Source organism: Cervus elaphus, chromosome 6, assembly GCF_910594005.1.
Source record: "Cervus elaphus chromosome 6, mCerEla1.1, whole genome shotgun sequence".
Lineage (NCBI taxonomy): Eukaryota > Metazoa > Chordata > Mammalia > Artiodactyla > Cervidae > Cervus > Cervus elaphus.
This window is the reverse complement of record NC_057820.1, coordinates 32,406,155-32,428,499: the sequence shown is the minus strand read 5'-3', so window position 1 is coordinate 32,428,499 and position 22,345 is coordinate 32,406,155. Positions and strand designations below refer to the sequence as shown.

The 22,345-nt window shown below is 36.7% G+C and overlaps 1 protein-coding gene across 1 annotated transcript in view; it reads right to left on the bottom strand.

Annotated features, from left to right (window-relative positions):
* The window catches only part of LOC122696179 (transmembrane protease serine 11G-like), a 34,003-nt gene extending 27,980 nt beyond the window's left edge, over positions 1-6,023 (bottom strand). The window contains exon 1 of the mRNA XM_043905858.1: positions 5,953-6,023. Within this exon, the coding sequence (XP_043761793.1) occupies positions 5,953-5,963 (11 nt within the window). The 5' untranslated portion in view covers positions 5,964-6,023. The remainder of the gene's footprint in view (positions 1-5,952) is intronic.
* Between the last annotated feature and the right edge of the window lie 16,322 nt (positions 6,024-22,345).

Below are 22,345 nucleotides of genomic sequence, written 5' to 3'. Positions count from 1 at the left end.
GAAACATGAGAGGACAAGTGGTGAGAACTGGCATTTTGAGGAGGCTAGAGAAATTGAAAATAGTAATTATGGAAAATGAGAGCATAGAGTAAGGGAATGTAATGATGAGAGCTGAGGGCGCAGATGAACAGGCATTTCATACACATTTGTTGCGTTCCCAGTGTTCTGTCTTGGCAGAGGTGAACCATTGTTCAGAGTTATATTCTCTCTAGAATTTATCCAGGTATAAATGGTGAAGGAAAATACGTGGCAAGAGAATTTAGTGGTGTTTAAGACATTGAAAAATTTGTTCCATTGATGAATTTAAGGATGACAAGAGAAACCAAGAGGAGTGTGTGTATGTGTGTGGTGTGTGTTTGGTTGAGGTGGCAAGCTGAAGGGTAGGAAGAATTCATAGACTGGGAAAACCAATGAATAATAATTTTTAAAAAGTGGATGCTTTATACACTAGAAGTAACTAAGACTGTAAGAAGGAAGGTTAGGATAGTGATAGTTGTCCAAAAGTATGATTCAGAGAGTCATGACAAAGTCTAGGGTGTGGAATGAGAGTAATATTTGCAGAGAAGGTTACAGTGATGAGACAAGGAAATGAATGAGTAGGATTTCAAGGTCAATCAGCATGGGCACTGAGGCTACTTAGGGTGAGTGTAGGACCTGGAGTAAAGAATGATATAGGGAAGCAAGTGTCAGCCTTTAGTAAATAAAAGGCATTATCATGGGTCCATGAGGACAAAGATGAGGAAGGAAAGGCATGCGAGCAGAACTGCGTGAGCCTCAAAAGAATAAGGTGGTTCACAGGGATGTGGAAAGGAATGATCTGAGGTGGCATTAAGAGGTGAGGACAAGACAAAATCTTCAATAGTAAACTCTTACTTGAGAGGGCTGGAAACAATGCTGTGTCCTGAAGAGCAATTATATTTCAGTTTTACAGGGACATAGGCAATATTCAGAGAAAAAAATTATTTGGGAAATGGAGTAGTTTGGTAATTATGGGATGGTACTCCAGAAATTGTGCCAGTGCAGAAAATAACTTATTCTAAGGAAACAATTTTGAATGTATGCAAAAATTAGCCAGAGGGTTGTTCATTATTGTGGTGTTTCTTATAAAATGGGTGTCAACTATTCCAAGATTAAAAACATTTTAAAACAGAAGAGGTTTAAATTATGGATAATCTATCATGATATTTTCCTGCAAAAAATACACAATAGATAAAAAGATATGTTTGTTTCTTAACTCATTTTTAAAAATGTCTATTATAAAAAAGACGATACATATATATATGTGTGTTTATGTTCTGATAAAGTTTTACATGCATTTTTGAACTTGAAAGAAGCATCAGAGATATTAATTATTCATTTTAGGGGCCATTGATCATCTCACCTTTTTGACATCTATTCCTAGTACTACACTGACAATGCTGAACTCCTAGGACATAAGGTACTATTACAGAAGCAGAGGGAAGACTCTCATTTAAAATCAAGTTTGGTTTTTAAATTAAAATCATTAGGCCCTGATTTCTACATTGATATGTTTTCACTTGACAGAGTTCTTTTATGCCTATTGGTATAAAACATAAACCTCATTTAAACAATCATTGTGGAAAGTAAAATTCACTGATGGGTGTTACCACATGAAAAGAGATTCTAGGTGGTTGCCAGAAATAGGGGTTGGATGGGTGAAATGGGTGAAGGGGATCAAAAGGTACAAACTTCTAGTTATAAAATAATTAAGTTATGAGGATGTAATGTACAGCAAAATTAATAATAACATATTTTGTATCTGAAAATTACTAAAGTACATCTTAAAAGTTTTCATCACAAGAAAAAAAATGTAACTATATATGATGACAGATGTTAACTAAACATTGTGGTGATCATTTCACAAGATATATTAATACTAATATTACATCATTACATCACACACCTGAAACTGTAAGGTTATATGTCAACTGTACCTTAAATTTATTTAAAAAAGGAAAGAGACTCTAATATTTCTGTGTGGGGTAAAGAGGAATGTAATATTACTCAGAACTTCACTGTAAGAATGCAATAATCTGGGAATCTAGTTCATAGATACTCATTTTTAGGAAAGAAAAAAGGACTAACTATTAGAAATATATTTATGCCTCTCTCTCTGTCTCTGTCTCTCTGTCTCTCTCTCTCTATATATATATATATCACTATGGGGCTTGCCTGGTAGAGACCCTGGTTCAGTTCCTGAATTGAGAAGATCCCCTGGAGAATGGATAGGCTACCCACTCCAGTATTCATGGGCTTCTCTTGTGGCTCAGTGGTAAAGAATCCACCTGCAATGCTGGAGACCTTGGTTCAATCCCTGGGTAGGGAAGATTCCCTGGAGGAGGGCATGGCAACCCATTCCAGTATTCTTGCCTGCAGAATCCCCATGGACAGAGGAGCCTGGTGGGCTGCAGTCCAGGGGGTCGTGGAGTCGGACACAACTGAGCGACTAAGCACAGCACATATGTCACTATATCTAAATACAGAGTGGCTCATTAGACAAGTAAACAAAATATTTCTGTATACAAAGGAGTCTTTAAAAGTAGTATGAAATCCAAGTAAGTGGATATTAAGATAACAGAGAATATTCAAACAACCAGTAGCTGATGAGTTGTTAGTTGGAAATTGGTCCCAAATCAATTTGAAGAATGATTAATGGTTCAACTAACATGTCCTAAGCATTCTATTTGGTACTGGCATGCACAAGGTGAAATAAGATATGTTTTCTTCATATTGGCCATGGGTGAGAAAAACCGAACAACTAAACGTTTGTTTGGGTATTCCAAATGGAAAAATCCTCTGAGACTTAATTACTCTGGAGCCTGGATCATCAATGGAAAGAGTAGAGACAGCTTTTCAACAACAGCTCTTCCAACTTTTCCCAGGACCCTCATCCTTTACTATTCCTGTGAGACACAAAGCCAAAGAAGGCCAAGGCTAATATGGCAAAAATCTGTAAAGCGGGCATACTGACTTATCTGAATAGTGGATGGGACTGTCAAATTTTTAAGGATTTTGGTCCTGGAGGTGAATATTTTGAAAACCTTGAAAATGGAAAGTAATAAGAATGGAGGGATCTAAATGGTTTGTTAGTCTGTTAACCAGATGTAGGTCTTTTGCTTTTCTCTGATTTTTACTTCAGTCTATTTTTTTTTTTTGTCTCTTTACATCACTTTCATTTCTCTCCTTACCTTTCTGGTAGATTTCTTTTTCTATTAACCAGCTATAACATTTAACCAGAATTGAAATTTACATGTCTTAAAAGAAGTTGAATAAAAACTGTAGGTTTAACTCTTAGAGGAAAACATAGGTAGAACACTCAATGACACAAACCAAGCAAGATCCTCTGTGACCCACCTCCTAGAATAATGGAAATAAAATCAAAAGAAAACAAGTGGGAGCGGATTAAACTTCAAAGCTTTTGCAAAGCAAAGGAGACTACAAGCAAGGTGAAAATACAACCCTCAGAATGGGAGAAAATAATAACAAATGAAGCAACTGACAAAGGATTAATTTCCAAAATATACAAGCAGCTCATACAACTCAATACCAGAAAAACAAACAACCCAATCAAAAAGTGGGAAAAAAACCTAAACAGACATTTCTCTAAAGAAAGCATATGGATGGCTAACAAACACATGAAAAGATGCTCAATATCATTCATTATTAGAGAAATGCAAATCAAAACTACAATGAGATATCACCTCACACTGGTCAGAATGGCCATCATCAAAAAGTACAAAAAATAAATGCTGGAGAGGGTGTGAAGAAAAGGGGACACTTTTGCACTATTGGTGGGAATGTAAATTTATACAGACACTATGGAAGATGGGGAGATTCCTTAAAAAACTAGGAATAAAATCACCGTATGACCCAGCAACCCCACTCCTAGGCACCCTGAGGAAACCAAAATTGAAAAAGAAACATGTATCCCATTGTTCATTGCAGCACTATTTATAATGGCTAGAATATGGAAGCAACCTAGATGTCCATCAATAGATGAATGGATACAGAAGTTGTGGTACATGTACACCATGAAACATTACTCAGCCATAAAAAGGAAAACATTTGAGTCAATTCTAATGAGGTGGATGAACCTAGAGTCTATTATAGACTGAAGTAAGTCAGAAAGAGAAAGATAAATATTGTATACTAACGCATATATACAAAATCTGGAAAAATGGTACTGAAGAATTAATTTTCACAGCAGCAATGGAGAAACAGACTTAGAGAATAGACTTATGGACATGGGGAGAAGTGAGGAGAGGGTGAGATGTATGAAAAGAGTAACATGGAAAATTACATTACCATATGTAAAGTGGATAGTCAATGGGAATTTACTGTATGTCTCAGGAAACTCAAACAGGGGCTCTGTATCAACCTAGAGTTGTGGGATGGGGAGGGAGATGGGAGGGAGGTTCAAAAGGGAGGGGATATATGTGTACCTATGGCTGACTCATGTTGAGGTTTGACAGAAAACAACAAAATTCTGTAAAGCAATTATCCTTCAAATAAAAAATAAATAAATTAAAAAAAAACTTTCTGTTTATTTATTCCCGTCTTTTCAATACCAAAAAATGGTGCATAGCAAATAGGTCTTGCATAAATACATGACAGTTAAATATACTGAAGAGCAAAAAATAATTTGATTAATTGAATTATCATTATTAGTATAGAATCATCATATTTCCCTACAGATTAGAAATACTTTGAAGTAAAAATAAAAATATTGTTATATTAATATTATAGTATCATCACTATGTTTAGTATAGTATCATCACTATGTTATTATGATATTAATAGTATCATCACTATGTTTATATTACTGTCCATTTGAAAAGAAAATCTTAGTGTGTGTCTGTTCTAGAGAGAAGATCAATTAAGTGTGAAAAGTTGTTTTTATTTGTTTAATTTGTTTTATTTTTTTAACCACCTAAACCCTAATTTGTGTCTCTAAGGTGAGCAAGGAGAAAGGGGAACATTTTGAGTGATTGTAAATAGTTTGTTGGGGGGATTGTGGTCCATGTATTTGAGTTTTATAGACATTATTCTATTATTACCAATGAAGACAAGAGTGCAACTCCAGTTAAAACTCATTGGAAAAGACATCTGTAATTCCTTTATTGCCTTGAGCAGTTTGTACTTATTGACATCATATTTGTGTAGGAAGAATTAATGTTCCAAATGAAACGTTTGGAAAATGTAGAAAAATGAAGAATAGATCAGACAGGGAAATGGAGGTTAAGACATTTAAGCTTTATTTCTGTAGATTTCTTTCTAAATCTACTAAAGAACAAAATCTTAGGATTATTTATTCACTCCTCACTATTTTTTGCTTTTCACTTTTTATAGGCATATGTATAAATTATTCTTATATTGTTCTTTAATTTTTTATTTTAAAAGACAAAGAATTTATCAAAGGACATTAAAGTTCTTATTTGCTTTTTGAAGTTTTAATAATATTTATCAATTGCAGAAGAAGGGCTATAACATGATACTTCCTATACTACTTATATATTTCTTCTATTTTCAGTGTATCTATTAAATGCATAATTTAGAAAGATCACAAACAGCATTCTAAACTGGGATGAGAAAACACTTTACTACTTTCTCCCTCTTTCCATGCCTGAAAACTTCCACAATTTTACCTCAGGCTCTGTGTTTTTCCTCCCTTTCTCTGTTATCATGTCATTTTTACATTAAATTTAAATTTCCCAATTAAAATCCAACATGTGGAATTTTCAGGTTAAAAAAAATTGTTAGCATGATTTCCTGAAATAAAGAGTTTTAACATTACTATGTTACTATTTTCTCCAGCAGTAGAGGAAAAAAAAAAAAAACAAAACTATTAAATTCACAAATCCGAATAATTCCTGAATTGGAAGCCACAAATTTGAAACATATCTTTTAAACATGAAATAAAATTAAACTTACTGATACATCATCCACTGTCGAGAATGCAAACTCTTCCACCTCTGTGCTGCTTTGTGATTTCTCGTCAAATGAGTGGCACTCTGGGCATTCTTTCAGCTGACTAAAGAAAGGATACTTAAAGGATTTAAAATAAACTAGTTGAACAAGTTGGGATGGGTAAACTTTAACCAATAGTGTGACTTGAGGTGAAGAATCACTTGATAACCTTTGTCATAGCAAGTAAGAATTTCCTGGTCTGGCTAATTAAATGAGAAAATGTTGTGTCCAAAACCTAAGCAACACCCTTAATACTTGGAGCGGTTTTGTGTTTGTCTTTCAAGAGATGTTACTCTTTGTTCTGAGTCAGGACAGTCTGGTCTTCAGGCCCTGCCCTTTTCCCTTTTAGAGACTGGTGTGAAGCAAAATCAGAAGATCAACCTTTGAACAAGATCAACCTTTTTCATAAAAGGTTGGATAGCTGTTCACTTGATTTTGTTGGTGCAGTAGTCTAAGAAATGTCTGGATCTGGCCCAGTAATTCTCTGATGTCTGCTTAAAGAGGGATCCAACTTTAAGACGGGAAAGTGAAAACATATTGATGTTTGTGCCAATTGTCATTTTCAAGGGCTCTCCCAAATCATCTTGTGATTTTCTTTGTAGCTAAAATAGCACCTGGGCTTCCTAGATAGCTCAGTGGTAAAGAAACTGCCTGAAATGCAGGAGATGCGTGCAGGAGATGTGGGTTTGATCCTTTAGTCAGGAAGATCTTCTAAGAAGGGAATGGCTACCCACTCCAGTATTCTTGTCTGGAAAACCTCATGGACAGAGGAGCCTGGTGGACTCAGTCCGTGGTGTCGCAAAAGGGTCAGTCATGGCTAACAGCATTAGCATGTACTTTCATTGACTTAGAGTTTTCTTTTCTGTAGATCAGATCCTTTTTTCCCCATTGTGTCTTTGCCCATATACCTAAAATATTGTTTCCCCTCTTTGCAGTATAGTTCTCAACTAAAACCCCACCTCACTGTAAGATTCAAGTCATTTAGTTAGAATCTGACTACACAGGGTCCCTAGACTGTGAGAGCCTATGCTCCCCCCAGGATGTTTTCTCCTAATTTCCCCACTGTCCAAATAGCGCTTGACCCATGTTTTCCCATCAAGCAGGCATCTAGTTTTAGTTTTGCTTATTTTCAAAATATTTGTTCTGTTAGATAATGAAAGATTTGAGGCCAGAAATTGTGATGTCTATGAATGAATGGAATTTTCAGCACTTCTGCAAACACTTTGACATTCAATATTTACTCAATCTTTCTTTTAGTCAATTTGAAAATCAACATTTGAATTCGTATTTCAAGTTCCCTTTTGCTATGAAAAGAAGTTTTTGGCAAAACAGGCACATATAATTACAATGAATAAATGAACATATTGGCTGATAAAAAATTCTATGTCTTTGTCCACTTTTTGTTCATGTATAACAAATTGCTACAAACTTAACCACTTAAAACAACAGCTGTTTATTACCTGTTTTTCACTCTGTTGGACAGAGGTCCAGGTGAGTTCAGTGTTGTTATCTGCCTAGTGTTTAAAGACTGAAAGCATGGTGATGGCTCAGCTGAGCTCCTATCTGGAGGTTGTAGTAAAGAATCAATTGCCGGCTCATTCAGTCTGATGGTAGAATTAAGTTCATTGCAGAAGGACTAACGTCCCGGTTTCTATGCTGCCTGTCAGCTTGGGCTGCCCTCAGTTTCTAGAGGCTATCTGCATACTTTGATAAATGGTCCCCTCTGTCTTCAAGCCAGCAGTGGTGCATCTTCTCACACTTGGAGTCTGTTTGATTTTTCTGCTGTTAAGAAGAGAATATTCACCATTTCTAAGGAAATCTACTTCTAAAGGATTAGACTTCAACCCACCTGGAAAAATCTCCTTTTATTAACTTAAAGTCAAGAGATTAGTCATATGAATCATATCTACAAAATTCCTTTTGCCAAGTGATGTAACATAAGCATGGCTATGATAGCTCACTGTATTTGCAGTAAGATTAGGGCAGAAGATCTTGGAGGACTATTTTAGAATCCTGTCCAGTGCAATAATATAAAAAAGCATTGTTTTTTTTTTTTTTTCATTTCTTTTTTTTTTTTTTTAATTAGTTGGAGGCTAATTACTTCACAACATTTCAGTGGGTTTTTTTTTTCTATCTTTTAAACTATATGTTTAATAATATTAGATATTTAGTAAAAATTTAACATTCACATACTCTAAGGATAAGGTCGGTTAGTATATCCCTTTTAAGAATGCAACCTTGCTAAAGTGATGAGGAAGAAAGAAATTGTATGCAAAGGGAATCATGTGTGCATATGACATTATAGTGTGTTTACAGCACTAGAATACCTTTTAAAAAAATGAAAATTAAGAATAAGAGCAAAAGGAAAGAGCCAAGATGAGAGATTAAAATGGAAAATAGGAAGAGGATAATCATTAAATTTTGTATGTCTCGAACTATATTTTGTCTTTAACCTATAGGTTAATGGCTCTTAACTTCTTTTTTGTGCCATATCCATTGTCATCTTTGGCTCTCTGGTCAAGACTATGGACCCCTTCTCATGATACTGTTTTTAGATGCATAAGATAAAATACATAGGATTATACAGAAAACAGTATATGGAAATATAGTTATCAAAATATTTTTTTATTTTGGATTTTTTGGCTTTATTTTAATTTTTATCTTAATTTTTTTTAACACCAAAACCATTTTGTATTGGGGTATAGTCAATTAACAATGTTGTGATAGTTTCAGGTGAACAGAGAAGGGACTCAGCCATACATTTATATGTATCCATTAAAATTTTGAATAGAAGTAAATACGCTTCTCTTTTAAAATGTTAAATAATGGAATATAGCAATGAGTCTAATAACATAATTTCAAAGCTGTAATGATTATAAATATATTTTGATGCATATCTAACAACTATTAAATGAAATGAAAATATCTATGATTTCTCTTGGTGAAAAAGTCACTGATACAGCTTATGTTACAGGGTTGTTGAGGGTTTTGTTTTTTTTTTTGCCTATTTTGTCATGGAAAGAAATAGTAAGTTTCCGTTGAAAGTTAATGAAGATAAAGATGATTTTAGGAGTAACAAGATGGAAGAGGAGTAGGTAGACATGGAGTACACCTCTCTCCATGGATACACAAGGAATACACTTTCAGACACAGAGGTCCACGCAGAACACCAGCTGAGAGTGGAGAAGAATACCTGACCACTGGAAAAGAATATACAGAACCATGCAAAACTCAGTTCAGTTCAGTTCGGTCGCTCAGTCGTGTCCGACTCTTTATGACCCCATGAATCGCAGCACGCCAGGCCTCCCTGTCCATCACCAACTCCCGGAGTTTACTCAAACTCATGTCCATTGAGTCGGTGATGTCATCCAGTCATCTCATCCTCGGTCGTCCCCTTCTCCTCCTGCCCCCAATCCCTTCCAGCATCAGGGTCTTTTCCAATGAGTCAACTCTTCACATCAAGTGGCCAAAGTACTGGAGTTTCAGCTTCAGCATCAGTCCTTCCAATGAACACCCAGGACTGATCTCCTTCAGGATAGACTGGTTGGATTTCCTTGCAGTCCAAGAGACTCTCAAAAGTCTTCTCCAACACCACAGTTCAAAAGCATCAATTTTTCAGTGCTCAGCTTTCTTCACAGTCCAACTCTCACATCCATACTTGACCACTGGAAAAACCATAGCCTTGACTAGACAGACCTTTGTTGGTAGGACAAAGGAATTAGGGGGAAAAACAGGAGTGTTAGTAGGACAGGGCCTGCCCTCAGTGGATGGGGAAACTGAAGCTGGGGCTCAATCCCCACATTGGGGCAAGTGTCTAGGTCAGAGCAGAAACATTTAAGGCTGAGAGTGAAACAGCTAGTCTGTGGCAGCCTAAATGGAATGAGAATCAGACTGTCCTTACCACAGCCATACATACCCCAGACAGGAACGCTGGTCCCCTGGAAAGTGCAGCGGTTGGGGGCTGGAGTTTAGGGATTGTGGAGCAATCCAAGGGCGAGGGCTGCTGTTGACTGCAGAAAGATGGATTGAGGGGATAGGAGGGAGGAGATCGTGGTGGGAAATGCTGGTGGAAGAAAGCCAGGCAGCCAAGGAAGCAAGGCGATACTGCTGAGTCACACGTAGGGGGTGGAGCCATCACCATAGCCTCTCTCTCCCCACCCGCCAGCATCAGCAGCTGAACAATAAAAAGTCTGGCCCCTCAAACGCATGGAACTACAGAGTAGGACCCCAGCCAGGGGGGCCCTTCTATGACATGCCAAACAACAGAGAAGGACGACAGGCAAGGGAGCCCTCTAAGTGCCTGAATGGGCAGAGCTATGCAGAAAGACTAACCAAAGAGGCCTTCTGATTGCCAGCTACAGGAAGCTCAAAAAAAGACTCTGATAGAGCCATGATTCCTGAGGCATAGACAGTCCGTGTCCCTGCACGCTTGGTGCTGCCAGGGTCCCTGCAAGCCAAGCGGCTGTGCCGCCTTCATGCTCAACTCTCACTGGGGCAGAGCTGCCACAGGCAGAAAAAGTCTTGCGTCTATGGATGAAGGGTCACTTCGGTCATGTCGACTCTTTGTGACCTTTTAGACTGTGGCCTGCCAGGCTTCTCTGTCAGGGAAGGGAGATCTCCAGGCAAGAATAGTAGAGCCTTTTGGCCCATACCGGTTGCCATACCTTTCTAGACAACTATATATCCTGTGGCTCTAGCCACCAACTCCCCTGAATACCTGGTGCTTCCAGAACCCCTGTGACCCAAGCAGCTGCACCACCTCCACACCTGGCCCTCACAGGGGTAAACCCAAGTCTTCCAGGGCAACCTCAGGAGCAAACCCCAGTGGGCAACCCACATGTAGAGGTGGAAATAAAACCACAGTTGAAACCCAGGAGCAGTGTGGCTGAGGAAGAAGACCCAAAACCTCCCCGCCTTCTGTACAAGCTGCAGATTAAATCCACATGATCAACTAGGCAGACTCTGTGTTTATGTAATATATAAAAGGCCATTGAGAGCTCCCACAAGAGAAAGTGGGCTAGCTCTGATAGCTGTGGACATTGGAGGCAAGAGCATACAGGAGCAGGACCGGATTGGAATCTGAGCTGCCCCCACAGCAGTCCAGAGATCAGCACAGTGTTGGAGGGCATCCTAGGGAGGTGAGGTGGTCTGCGACTCCCAGCTAGGGAAAGGACTCTGACAGCAATGACTCAAGAAAAACATTTCTTATTCTTATGTTTTGACTTGTTCTGTAGATTCTTTTGGAGACCCCCCTCCCCTTTTGATCCCTACCTCTGTTGTAGTTGTCAATTTTACTGGCACTATGAAGTCCAACTAAGCTTTTGAGCTTTTTTTTTCCTCAGTCAAATTTTTTATTGTTGTTATAAACCTCTACCTCTACGTTGGGCTTTTGCAGCTCTGTGGAGTTTTCCTTTTTTCCCCCTCTCTTTTCTCTTTTTCTAATTTTATTTTTTAATTTTTTAAACATCATTATTTTCTCTACATTTATTCCTTTGTTTGCTTTTCCTACTCTTCTTTTCCCCTTGCAGTTAATCTTTAATATATTTGAATCTTCTTTATCTACCTCTATTTAACTTTGAATATCTATCCTTTCTTTCTTTTCTTTCTCTTCTTTCCTCTCAACATATTTGTTAGTTTTATTTTCATTGCTTTATTCCCCAATTGGCACTTTGCTTTAGTTTTGTTTTCTAGTTTGTGCTTTAGTTAATTTTGTTCTGGTAGATATAATTTTTGGTTTCCTTTGTTCTTTGGGTCAATCTATTGTACTTTATATTTGTTAGACTGTTTTGATTTCACTTATGGGTGTGTATGTATGTGTGTATATTCAGTCACACTTTTTATTGTTGTTATAAACCTCTTCCTCTCCATTGGGCTTTTGCAGCTCTGAGACGTTTTCCTTTTTGTTTTTTTTCTTTCTTCTTCTTTTTTTTTCTTTTCTCTTTTTTTGTAATTTTAATTTTTTTAAACCTATTATATTTTTTCTACATTTATTCCTTTGTTTGTATTTCCTGCGGTTCTTTTCCCCATGCAGTTAATCTTTAAGTATATAAATTTTCTTCATCTACCTCTTTTAACATTGCATATCTATTCTTTCTTTCTTTCCTTTCCTCTCAACATAATTGTTAGTTTTGCTTTTACTGCTCTATTCCCCACTTGGCACCTTGCTTTAGTTTTGTTTTCTAGTTTGTGCTTTAGTTAGTTTTGCTTTTAACTGGTAAATATAATTTTTTATTTCCTTTATTCTCCAGGTCAATTTACTGTACTTTATTTTTGTTTGACTGTTTTGACTTTGTACATGGGTGTATTTGTATACATGTATATTCCATTATTTTAATTATTACTTGCCTGATTTTGTAGTTGCCATTTGTCTGGGGTTCATCTTTGGCTTCTCAGTTTTGGGTATTTGTTTTAATCTCACTTAATGCCATAACAAACCACATGTGGAGTCTTCATTCTTGACCGAAGATCAAGTCCTGAGTCTTTGGAGTGGGAGCACTGACTCCAAGACCATAGACTACCAGAGAACTAACCATGAAGTGAAGAAGTGGAGTCGTTCAGTTGTGTCTGACTCTTTGCGACCCCCATGGACTGTAGCCCACCAGGCTCCTGCATCCATGGGATTCTCCTGGCAAGAGTACTGGAGTGGGTTGCCATTTCGAGAGTATCAAATAGTGAGAACTCACACAAAGCAAACCGCTTGAATACAAGGCCCAACATCACCCAACCACCAGTAGCACCCTGTGCAGGATGTCTCATCTAAACAACAAGCAAAATAAAAATTCAAACCCAATCATCAGCAGACAGGATTAACACTTCACTCACCCTTGCCCATCAGAGGGAAAACAAACAAACAAACAAACAAAAACTCAGCACAAATCTCACCCTATATGAAGCTTACATAAACCACTGGACCATCCTTAGGAGGGCAGAAACCAAAAGGAAGAAAGAATTCAACCTTCTTCAAGGAAAGAATTCAACTTTCCTTGAAGCCTGGGAAAAGGAGACCACAAACACAATAAGTTAAAAAAAAAAAATAATGAAACAGCAGAGAAATACTACACAAATGAAGGAACAAATTAGAAACACAGAAGTCCAAATAAATGAAGAGGAAATAGGCAAACTACCTGAAAAAGGAATCAGAATGATTCCCTTTAATGATAAAAAATAATAATTCAGAATAATAATAAAGATGATCAAAAACCTTGGAAACAAAATGGAGAAAATGCAAGAATCAATTAACAGAGACCTAGAAGAATTAAAGAATAAACATACAGAGACAAACAACACAATTACTGAAATTAAAAACAATCTAGAAGGAATCAACAGCAGAATATCTGAAGCAGAAGAACGAATCAGTGAGCTGGAAGATAAAAAGGTGTAAATAACTTCTGACGATGAGAATAGAGTAAAAAGTATGAAAAGAACTGAAGGTAGTCTCAGAGACCTCGGGGACAATATCAAATGAACCAACATTCAAATTATAGGGGTCCCAGAAGAAGAGAAAAAGAAAGGGTATGAGAAAATTTTTGAAGAGGCTATAGTTGAAAATTCCCCCAACATGAAAAGGAAATAGTCAATTAAGTCCAAGAGGCACAAAGAGCCCCTACAGGATAAACCTAAGGAGAAACATGCCAAGACACATACTAATCAAACTAACAAAGACTAAACACAAAGAAAGAATATTAAAAGCAGCAAGAGAGAAGCAACAAGTAACATACAAGGGAAACACCATATTCTTCACAGCTGATCTTTCAGCAGAAACTCTGCAGGCCAGAAGGAAATGATAGGATATATTTAAAGTATTGAAAGGGAAAAGCCTACAACCAAGATCACTGTACCTGGCAAGGATCTCATTCAAAATTGATGGAGAAGTAAAAGCTTTTCAGAGAAGCAAAAGTTAAGAGAATTCAGTACCAACAAACCAGTTGTACAACAAATGTTAAAGGGATTTATATAGTCAAGAAATATGAGAAGAAAAAAGATAGACAAAATCAACCCCAAACAATTAAGAAAATGGCAATAGGAACATATACATCAATAATTACTTTAAATGTGAGTGGATTAAATGCTCCAACCAACAGATACAGACTGGCTGAAGGGATACAAAAGCAAGACCCATATATATACTGTCTACAAGAAACCCACTTCAGAACCAAAGACACATATAGACTGAAAGTGAGAAGATGGAAAACTATATTCCATGCAAATGGGAAGCAAAAGAAAGCTGGAGTAGCAATCCTCATATCACAAAAAATAGACTTTAAAATAAAGAATATTACAAGAGATAAGGAAAGACACTACATAATGATCAAGGGGTCAATCCAAGAGGAAGACATAACAATTGTAAATATCTATGCACCAAACATAGAAGCAGCTCAATATATAAGACAAACACTAATAGGCAAAAATGGAGAAATTGACAGTAACACAATAATAGTAGGAGACTTTAACACCCCACTCACATCAATGGACAGATCTTCAAAATAGAAAATTAATAAGGAAACAGAAGATTTAAATGACACATTAGATGAGATGGATCTCATTGATATCTTCAGGAAATTTCATTCAGATGCAGAATACACCTTCTTCTCAAGTGCACATGGAACATTCTCCAGGATAGACCACATCTTGAGTCACAGGTCAAACCTCAGTAAATTTAAGAAAATTGAAATCATATCAAGAATCTTCTCCAACCACAATGCTATGAGACTAGATATCAATTACAAGGAAAAAAAAAACAACAACAACAACTAAGAAACACAAACACATGGAGATTAAACAACACATTTCTAAATATCCAACAGGTTACTGAAGAAATCAAAAGGAAAATAAAAAAATAATTTCTAGAAACAAATGACAATGAAAACACAACTCAAAACCCTTGGGATGCAGCAAAAGCAGTTCTTAGAGGGAAGTTTATAGCAATACAATCCTACCTCAAGAAAAAGAAAGTATCAAATAGTTATTACAACCTAATTTTACACCTGAAACAGCTGGAAAAAGAACAACAAAACCCCCAAAATTAGTAGAAGGAAAGAAATCATAAAGATCCAAGCAGAAATAAATGAAAAAGAAAGGAAAGACACAATAGTAAAGATTAATAAAACTAAAAGCTAGTTCTTTGAGAAGATAAATGAAATTGACAAACCTTTAGCCAGACTAATCAAGAAAAAAAAGAGAAGAATCAAATCAACAAAATTAAAAATGAGAAAGGAGAGGTTACAACAGACAATGCAGAAATACAAAGGATTATAAGAGACTATTATGAACAACTATATGGCAATAAAATGGATAACCTAGAAGAAATGGACAGATTCATAGAAAAGTTCAATTTTCCAAGAATGAACCAGGAAGAAACAGAAATTATGAACAAGCCAATTACAAGCCCTGAAATTGAAGCTGTGATCAAAAATCTCTCAAAAAACAAAAGCCCGTGACCAGACAGCTTCTCAGGAGCATTTTGTCAAACATTTAGAGAAAAGCTAATGCCTATCCTTTTAAAACTCTTCTAAAAATTGCAGAGGATGGAACACTTCCAAACTCATCCTACGAGCCCATCATCACCCTGATACCAGAACCAAAGACAATACAAAAAAAGAAAACCACAGGCCAATATCACTGATGAACATAGATGCAAAAATCCTCAATAAAATTTTAGCAAACAATTCAGCAATATATCAAAAAGCTCATACACCATGATCAAGTTGGGTTTATTCCAGGAATGCAAGGACTCTTCAATATATGCAAATCAATCAATGTGATACACCATATTTACAAATTGAAAGATAAAAACCATATGATCATCTCAATAGATACAGAAAAAGCCTTTGACAAAATTCATCACCCATTTGTGATTAAAACTCTTCAAAAAATGGACATAGAAAGAACCTACCTCAACACTGTAAAGGCCATATATGATAAGCATACAACAAACGTTATTCTCAATGGTGAAAAACTGAAAGCATTCCTCCTAAGATCAGGAACAAGACAAGGGTATCAACTTTCACCACTATTATTCAACATAATTCTGGAATCCTAGGTATAGCAATCAGAGAAGAAAAAGAAATAAAAGTAATCCATATCAGAAAAGAAGAAATAAAGCTCTCACTGTTTGCAGATGACATGATACTGTACATAGAAAACCCTAAAGATAGTATCAGAAAATAACTAGAACTAATCAGTGAATCTAGCAAAGTTGCAGGATACAAAATCAATACACAGAAATCACTTGCATTTCTATATACTAACTGGAAAATCAGAAAGAGAAATTAAAGGATCAATCCCATTCACCACTGCAACAAAAATAATTAAATATCTAGGAATAAACTTACCTAAGGAGACAAAAGAACTGTACACAGAAAATGATAAGACACTAATGAAAGAAATCACAGACTACATAAACAGATGGAGAGATATTCCATGCTCTTGGGTAGGAAGAATCAATATTGTGAAAATGACTATACTACCAAATGCAATCTGCAGATTCAATGTAATCCCTATCAAATTTACCAATGGCATTTTTCACAGAACTAGAACAAAAAATTTCACAATTCTTATGGAAACACAAAAGACCCCGAATAGACAAAGCAGTCTTGAGAAAGAAGAATGGAGCTGAAGAAATAAACCTTCCTGGCTTCAGATTATACTACAAAACTATGGTCATCAAGACAGTATGGTACAGGCACAAAAACAGAAATATAGACCAATGGAACAAGATAAAAAGCCAAGAAATAAACCCATACACCTATGGGTACCTAATTTTTGACAAAGGAGGCAAGAATATACAATGGGGCAAAGATAGCCTCTTCAATAATTGGTGCTGGGAAAACTGGACAGCTACATGTGAAAGAATGAAATTAGAACACTTCCTAACACCATACACAGAGATAAATTCAAAATGGATTAAAGACCTCAATGTAAGACCAGACACTATAAAACTCTTAGAGGAAAACATAGGCAGAACACCAATGACATAAAGCAAAGCAAGATTTTCTATGACTAACCTCCTAGAGTGATGGGGGGAAAAAGCAAACAAGTGGGAGCTGATTAAACTTAAAAGCTTTTGCAAAGCAAAGGAGACTGTAAGCAAGGTGAAAAGACAACCCTCGGAATGGGAGAAAATAATAACAAATGAAACAACTGACACAGGATTAATTTCCAAAATATACAAGCATCTCGTACAACTCAATACAAGAAAAACAAACAACCCAATCAAAAAGTGGGAAAAAGACCTAAACAGACATTTCTCTAAAGAAAACATACAGATGGATAACAAACACATGAAAAGATGCTCAACATCACTCATTATTAGAGAAATGGAAATCAAAACTACAATGATATATCACCTTACATCGGTCAGAATGGCCATCATCAAAAAGTACAAAAAATAAATGCTGGAGAGGGTGTGAAGAAAAAGGAACACTTTTGCACTGCTGGTGGTAATGTCAGTTGATACAACCACTATGGAAGACGGTATGGCGATGCCTTAAAAAACTAGGAATAAAACCACCATATGAGTTGACTCATTGGAAAAGACCCTGATGCTGGGAGGGATTGGGGGCAGGAGGAGAAGGGGACGACAGAGGCTGAGATGGCTGGATGACATCACCGACCTGATGGACATGAGTTTGGGTAAACTCTGGGAGTTGGCAATGGACAGGGAGGCCTGGCATGCTGCGATTCATGGGGTTTCAAAAAGTCAGACACGACTGAGTGACTGGACTGAACTGAACTGAACTGATGACCCAGCAATCCCACTCCTAGGCATATACCTTGAGGAAACCCAAATTGAAAAAGACCTATGTATCCCATTGTTCATTGCAGCACTATTTACAATGGCTAGAATATGGAAGCAACCTAGATGTCCATCGACAGATGAAAGGATAAAGAAGTTGTGTTACATATACACGATGATATATAAAAAGGAATGAATTTGAGTCAGTTCTGATGAGGTGGATGAACCTACGACCTATATTATACAGAGTGAAGTAAGACAGAAAGAGAAAGATAAATATTGTATACTAACGCATACATACAAAATCTAGAAAAATAGTAGTGAAGAATCTTTACAGTGCAACAATGGAGAAACAGGCATAGACAGTAGACTTATGGACACAGGGAGAGGGGAGGAGAGGGTGAGATGTATGGAAAGAGTAATGTGGAAACTTACATTACCATATGTAAAATACATAGCCAATGGGAATTTGCTGTATGGCTCACGTAACTCACACAGGGGCTCTGTATGAACCTAGAGGAGTGGGATGGGGAGGGAGGTGGGAGGGGATGTATGTATACCTATGGCTGATTCATGTTGAGGTTTGACAGAAAACAACAAAATTCTGTAAATCAATTATCCTTTGATTAAAAATAAATTAAAAAATAAAAAAAAGATGATTTTATTTTTCCTATCTAAGTTGTTGTGCTCTAGATTAAGTACTTCTTATAGGAGTTGGAGAAACTAGAGGTATTTGAAATTAGAGGTGCAGGAGTATGAAATAGAGGACTGCAAGTTTGTAAAAAGATAATCTTGAAGTTCTTCCAATAGTTCAGAAGTGATGGAAGTGGAAAAGAAATTCAAGTCACTTGGATTTATGAGTTCAGAGAATTGAGGCTAGGTGTGGATTATCCATTTGGATGTTGAAATTGACCAGAGTGAAATTGAGAATCAGATAGAGAGGTCTATTTTGAGCAGATGCCTACTACCTCAGCTAATGTGGGGGGTGTCCAGAGCCTAGAAGTTATTAAGAGGGGCAATATATGGTATAATTAGAGATATGAGCCTAAGTACTAAAAATATTAGTTTATATGTTTATGCTATTGTGCAACAGTAATTGTTGGATGAACACAAATATTTGGAAGCTTTTAATTGGGAGCTGGAAGAATCTTGACTTAGTATGAGAACCAGAGAGAAAGAGCAATCACTCGAGAGGGTTACAGTGAAGGCATGCGTTAGATAGAGACATCTAGACTCATGTAAGAGGATGAGAAAAGATTCTGTGAAACGTTGAAGGTATAGCAATATTTTTGATTAAAAAACAAAACAAAACAAGAAAGATTAAATAGGATAAATTGAGAATAGGAGTAGTAGTGAGGTGTTAAGCCCATGGGGAAGACAAAGGACAGTATGAGGAGAAGAAACCACAGGTCTTATGAGAAGGAAGCAATGTAGAGGGAAAGATAGGTGAGTATTAGGAGTTTTCATTCGTGCAGTACAAGAGGGTTCATGGAGTGAGGAAGTAGAAGATGCCATGCTTTATGACTCATGACCCTGGTATAAAATTTAGCTGATAGCAGGCTAGCCTGATGTTCTGGGCAAGGTCTATGTGGTATAAAGATCTATGTATCAACTCAAAGGTAGCCATTAAAAATGATGAGTATAATAACATGTGGTCACTGAAAAATATATAGTCTTAGATGGAGAAATACATAATTTTTAAAACACTACTTTGTCAATTTCATTAAGTATATGTATGCATATATACAAAAATAGGAAGATAAAAACAGTTGTAAGTCGATACAATTGTGTGCCCTTATCCTCTCGAAAAGTATTCGTTATAATGCTCCTGTAGGTTTTTCTAAAGTGGAATAAATAAATCATTCATTTCCTGTAATAAAAAAAAAAAGCTTTTATTCTGTAGCTTACTGTTTTTTTATATGACAATTCTATAAAGAGGCTTTGGCTTAATGTATTTGTCTTTCCAATGGTTTCCTTTTCACTTTCGGGTTCTATTTATTTCTCCTTTCCACTTTTAAATCATTCTTTTCTTCATTGTGGGTTTCAACCAAGCATTAACTTCCTAACCCTCTTTCCCTAAGGATTACTACTTGTAGGATAAACACTAGAGGATTATTAAAAATTTCCCAAGAATTCACTAATCTCCACTTAGATCTAAGCAGGAAGGTATGAGTTTGAGTTTCATAAGAAGGCACTTCTTTTGAATACAGATGAAGCATAGCTGAAACCATTAGGAAAGTAATCCTATGTGTTTCTGAAATTTGTCCTCCTGAAAATACTTAATAGGGGGGATATTTGAACAACTTTTGTGGAGAGTACTGACGTTTGGTAGTAGAAAGGGAAGAAAGTTCTAACAATGCCCTTGTCATCTCCAAAACTAAATTTTAAGTAAAAGTTGGGACGTAGATTCTGACAATGGAACAAAATGTATACAAATAGAACTTCATGGGAAACCTTTAACATCTGGCTAGCATACTCACAATTACATAGCTCTGTGACTTAAGTTAAAGAATCTTAAATGGTTCAGAATGCAGAACTAAGCAGAGTACTTGAAATATACTTTGTTAAATTATGACTTTGGAGTGATTTTGATATTTTCTACTGTCAGCTATAAAGTAGCTTTAACAATGTTCCCAGTTGATTGATTATAGAGTTCTCCAACATGTTATGGTAAAATATATTGTTGTTGTTTAGTTGCTAAGTCATGTCTAACTCTTCTGTGACCCTGTGGACTATAGCACATCAGGCTTCTCTGTCCATGGGATTTCCCAGGCAAGAATACTGGAGTGGGTTGTCATTTCCTTCTCCAGAGGGTTCTTCCTGACCCAGGGATTAAACCTGTGTCTCCTGCGTTAGCAGGCAGATTCTTTACTATTGAGCCACCAGGGAAGCACAAAATATGCTGTAAATAAAATGAATTGGGACTGTATTCATTCTTAAAGCTATCAAGTGAACAACAATTTGATTTGCCTGGTACTTTTCAAGATAAATTAATATTACTCATTATGAGCTATGGAGTTAAAGAGCCTCTTGATAAAGGTGAAAGAGAAAAGTGAAAAAGCTGGCTTAAAACTCAACTTTCAAAATACAAAGATCATGGCATCTGGTCCCATCACTTCATGGCAAGTAGTTGGGGAAACAATGGAAACAATGATAGTCTTGATTTTCTTGGGCTCCAAAATCACTGTCGACTGTGACTCTAGTCATGAAGTTAAAAGATGTTTACTCCTTGGAAGAAAAGCTATGAGAAACCTAGACAGTGTATTAAAAAGCAGAGACATTACTTTGCTGACAAAGGACCATATAATCAAAGCTATGCTTTACCCAGTAGTCATGCACAGATGTGAGAGCTGGACAATAAAAAAGAGCGAGCCCCCGAGAACTGATGCCTTTGAACTGTGTGCTGGAGCAGACTCTTGAGAGTCCCTTGGGTAGTAAGAAGATCAAACCGAGTCAATCCTATAGGAAATCAAACCTAAATATTCATAATAAGGACTGATGCTGAAGCTGAAGCCCCAATCCTTTGGCCATCTGATGGAAGGGCCGACTCACTGGAAAAGACCCTGATCTGGGAAAGATTGAGGGCAGAAGGAGAAGGGGATGACAGAGGATGAGATGGTTGGATGGCATCACTGACTCGATGGACATGAATTTGAGCAAACTGAAATGTCAGCCCACTCCAGTGTTCTTGCCTGGAGAATCCCAGGGACGGAGGAGCCTGGTCGGCTGCTGTCTCTGGGGTCGCAAAGAGTTGAACATGACTGAAGCAACTTAGCAGCAGCAGCCAGGAGATGGTGGAAAGGCAAGCTTGGCATGCTGCAGTTCATGGGGTCACAAAGAGTCGGACACACCTGAGTGACTGAACAACCAGTACAAGCTATATTATATATTATTTCTCTTCAAGAAAATGATAACTATAATTTCATCAGAACAGTGGTATTTGCAAAATACATGAAGAAATACTAATGATAAACACAAATGCTAAGACTGTATAAAATCTTAATGAAATCTTAGTGTGTGTGCAGCATCAGCTATGCTGTTACCAGTTTATAATAATACACTTGGCACTTTTCAAGCAGTTTGAAACATTCTCTGAATTTGAACTCTCTCATTCAAGAAGAAAACCTCACAACATTGTGAGGTAGATAGGTTAACGTTCCATTTAAAACGTTAAGGGCAGTTGGGAGCAACGATATAGTTCTCTTAATTGCCTGACATGATTACATTTCTCTCATTTCTTACTAGCCAGAGTTAAAACTTTCAAGCAAGAAAAATATTGAAACATATAAAAGAATGTTCATTGTAAGCGTTCACAAAATCATCTTAATCAAAACTTCTAGTTTGCTGCATTTTAGTGCACTTCCTGTAGTTTTGTTTATAAAACAGATCTCCTAGTTGAGGCATTAAAAAGAGCAAAGTTCAAATCAAACACTTTTTGCTTTAGCAAGATCTGAAATCTTTTGCTGCTCCTCATTTTAAAATACAGTATAGATTCTTAATTTACATCACATAAAGGCTTCAATTAGAAAGTTTAGTGTGGGGGGATGAGAAAGACAATGGATATTGTGTAGATTTGCAGGGGGAACTTTCCATGGATTATTCTGACCTGCCAATTTAACTAGC